Source organism: Sinocyclocheilus anshuiensis, unplaced genomic scaffold (assembly GCF_001515605.1).
Source record: "Sinocyclocheilus anshuiensis isolate Anshui unplaced genomic scaffold, SAMN03320099.WGS_v1.1 scaffold85, whole genome shotgun sequence".
In the NCBI taxonomy this organism is placed as follows: domain Eukaryota; kingdom Metazoa; phylum Chordata; class Actinopteri; order Cypriniformes; family Cyprinidae; genus Sinocyclocheilus; species Sinocyclocheilus anshuiensis.
Genome location: NW_015536800.1, coordinates 2,027,693 through 2,031,478, shown reverse-complemented (window position 1 = coordinate 2,031,478; position 3,786 = coordinate 2,027,693). Strand labels below are relative to the sequence as shown.

The 3,786-nt window shown below is 32.6% G+C and overlaps 1 protein-coding gene and 1 long non-coding RNA gene across 2 annotated transcripts in view; one reads left to right on the top strand and one right to left on the bottom strand.

Moving 5' to 3' along the window:
* Nucleotides 1-337: 337 nt before the first annotated feature.
* LOC107656338 (cysteine-rich protein 2-like) overlaps nt 338-3,786 on the bottom strand; it is a 5,003-nt gene continuing 1,554 nt past the window's right edge. The window contains exons 2-4 of the mRNA XM_016444146.1: nt 1,516-1,610; nt 1,385-1,439; nt 338-1,307 (exon numbers count right to left, since the gene is read on the bottom strand). Coding sequence (XP_016299632.1) covers nt 1,273-1,307; nt 1,385-1,439; nt 1,516-1,610 — 185 coding nt within the window. The 3' untranslated portion in view covers nt 338-1,272. The remainder of the gene's footprint in view (nt 1,308-1,384; nt 1,440-1,515; nt 1,611-3,786) is intronic.
* The window catches only part of LOC107656348 (uncharacterized), a 6,739-nt gene continuing 4,343 nt past the window's right edge, over nt 1,391-3,786 (top strand). Inside the window, exon 1 of the long non-coding RNA XR_001630562.1 lies at nt 1,391-1,482. This is a non-coding gene — a long non-coding RNA (uncharacterized LOC107656348). The remainder of the gene's footprint in view (nt 1,483-3,786) is intronic.

Sequence of the window (3,786 nt, the reverse complement as noted above, 5' to 3'; positions counted from 1 at the left end):
TTCTATTTCAGATAAATGCTGTTCTTCTGAACTTTCTATTCATCAAGGAAACCTGAAAAAACGTCTACTCAGCTGTTTTCAGCATAATAATAATAAAAAATGTTTTTTGAGCAGCAAATCCGAATATTAGAATGATTTCTGAGGGATCATGTGACTGGAGTAATGGTGCTAAAAATTCAGCTTTGAAATCACAGGAATAAATTACATTTTAAAATATATTCAAATAGAAAGCAGCTATTTTAAAAAGTAAAAATATTTCAAAATTACAAAAGATATTTACAAGATGAAAACAATAATTTTACACAAAAATTAAGACGAGATGAAAACAATAATTTATATTCCAATTGTAGGCAGTTACATTTTGAGGTACAAATCTTCAATTATTCAAATGCAATTTTCAACAGAAAAAAAAGTGTTCCATAAAATTAATAGTAATTATTGCATTATTATTTTTACAGTTTATTTTATGGATTTGAGGATAAGAAATATGAAATTATTCTTCTGATTCAATGAGTTGACAATACGCTAGTTGGCAGCTCTGAGTGACACTTCTTTTCAATGAACTAATGAGAAAAAAACAGATAAAATCATAAAATCAAATATGTATTCTTCCTGAATTAACAAAACTGATAAAGCCATCACTTATGCGCCATGAGGTTTGGGACGCAAGCATCTGCTTCTAATTAAAAAGACACAATGATTAATTATTGTCATTTTTGCTTTGTAGATACTTTTGCTGCCTGGTTAAGAAACTCTTTGTTTTATAGCCTCTGATCCACAAAATCCCAGAAAAGAACAAACAATAATAGAACAGAAAAAAAATTACATTGTGTTTCAAGTTAATCAATTAATTAATGGTATACAGAGTCTTGAAATCAAAAACATACGATGCTTGTACATAACAGCCTTCCTACACCAACATTCGTTTCACCATACAGTTTGATATTTTCTCATCTCCCATTCTAAAGAATAAGATACAACTCAATTAAAAAATAATGTACAATATTTAGGTGCCTTAACTGTGAAATCAAGGCAAAAGATTTAAACACACGAAGTAGAGCATTTCCCTGAGATAATGCCAACGTGGATGGCTGTTGATTCTGGTCATTTATGCTGAATGGAATCATAAGGGTGGAGTTGTGTTTTATTCTGTGGTAAGGAGAGATCAACTTGGCAGTATTTAACAGTGGTTTGCTGTTTGTGGCAGTGTAAAGCAGATACTGTAAGAGAAAAAGCAGATCCAGTGTGTTTCTCAAGACTGCAAGACCCCTCTTAAGAAGCTGTTCGAGCAACAGGTTTTCGGCTACCTGCACAAAAGAAAAAACATAGATGATATTATATTATATTTAGAAAAAAACAAAAAACAAATGTAATTTGCTCTCACCTCTGGGTCCAAAATCTCTCATGTAGCAGTTAGTGCAGTATGGCTTCTCATCGTGCTGCAAAGACATGTAAAAACAGTGACATTAAAAGGCAACATATGTGGCATATATGACAAAGTAATCATATATATACCTCTGCATGCTGGCCGGCATTTAGCTGTCTTTTACACTTGTGACACTTCAAGCACAACGGGTGGTAATCCCGTCCCAATGACCTCTTCTTCTCACCTGCATGAATCAAAGGTCAAAGGTTAAGCAATCAGCCAGGTGTGTTTACTGAAGATGGAGTTAGTTTGGTAAGAGTCAAGGGAGCTGTTAAAAATCATGAGATAAGTGTATGCGGGGGTTTGTTTATGTGAGTTTTGTATGGAAGCCGCAGAATGAAATAAATTGCACCTTTCTTGCAAAACTGACTTCTCAGAATTGTGAGAGGAAAACTCAAAATTGGGAGAAAAAAAGATTTAAAATGTTTTTATTCCATGGCAGAAACAGGCTTTCATAGTTGTGTGAATTAGTCAGCAACATTAAAACATGTTTTTACTTACCTAAATAAATTTGGAAATTCGAATCAGTAATATTATACTATTTATATATCATTATAGTGTTTACTAATATTTTGAATACGCTTTTATTTTTATAATTTAAGATTCAAAAGGTGCAAATTTGAGTAATTTCGTTATTTTTTTATTTTTTTATAATTCTTTTGCATTTTTATGCTTTTTGCTTTTTCATATTTATATTTTGCTTTTACTGTTACACTGTTTTTACTGTTATACCAACATATACGAACTCAATACTGACTTTTCCGTCTCATCATAATGGAAGCCGCAGAATGAAATAAATTGCACCTTTCTTGCAAAACTGACTTCTCAGAATTGTGAGAGGAAAACTCAAAATTGGGAGAAAAAAAGATTTAAAATGTTTTTATTCCATGGCAGAAACAGGCTTTCATAGTTGTGTGAATTAGTCAGCAACATTAAAACATGTTTTTACTTACCTAAATAAATTTGGAAATTCGAATCAGTAATATTATACTATTTATATATCATTATAGTGTTTACTAATATTTTGAATACGCTTTTATTTTTATAATTTAAGATTCAAAAGGTGCAAATTTGAGTAATTTCGTTATTTTTTTATTTTTTTATAATTCTTTTGCATTTTTATGCTTTTTGCTTTTTCATATTTATATTTTGCTTTTACTGTTACACTGTTTTTACTGTTACCCCCAACATATACGAACTCAATACTGACTTTTCCGTCTCATCATATTTCAAAGGGTTAGTTCACCCAAAAATGAAAATTCTGTCATTAATTACCCTCATGTCGTTCCAAACCCGTAAGACCTCCGTTCATCTTCGAAACACAAATGAAGATATTTTTGATGAAATCTGAGAGCTCCCTGCACAACTGAAATGTTCCCAGACCCAGAAACGTAGTAAGGGGACATCAGTAAAACAGTCCATGTGACATCAGTGACTCAACTTCAATTTTGCGAAGCTACGAGAATACTTTTTGCGCACAAAGAAAACAAAAATAACATAATTTATTCAACAATTCTTCTCCCCGAGTTACCGTATTCCGCCATTTTGGAGATTACCACGACACATGCGCGCGCTTTCCCCTGAACGTAAACAACGCTGATTCTGGGAACATTTCAGTTGCATTGCTGTCTATGCAGGGTCAGAGAGCTCTCCGATTTCATCAAAAATATCTTTTTTTTTTATTTGTGAAAATAAACGAAGGTCTTATGGGCTTGGAACGACATGAGGGTGAGTAATTAATGACAGAATTTTCATTTTGGGGTGAACTATCCCTTTAACTTCACTTGCTCTTTTTAGCATGTTTTTCCTTAAAAAATATATATTTTTAAAAACTGAATTATTCTTGCTCATCCTCTGAAGTGACAAAATGGCAGAATTTAAAGTTGTCCTGCTCTTCGTAAGTATTGTTATAAAATATATTTGTGGTTCTGTAGATTTGCCTCAGACGTCTATTGAATGTGCAATACTGTAAAGTAAACACATCTTTCTTTCTTTTTTTTAACATATTGAGGGATGGGTCAAAATAATTTTCTGTTGTTAAAAAAACAACAACAGAATAATTATATTAGTTTTAAACGTGCTCTCCTTTAATAAAGAAAACAAGAATCTGAACATCAGTGTTGGGGAAAGTTACTTTTAAATGTAATGCATTACAGTAGGGCCTTTCGCACCGCTGTAGTTCCAGAACTAAATGTACAGTACTAAAGTACTGGGACGATTTTGCGCCAACTATTTCCCAGTACTATTTAAAGGGTTGCATTCGCACGGAGAGTGTGTACTAAGAAGTGACGTAAGCCGGTCGACAGCGACGTCATTTGTGCGCGGCGTTCAACAACAGAAACAAAGAAGAACAACATTAA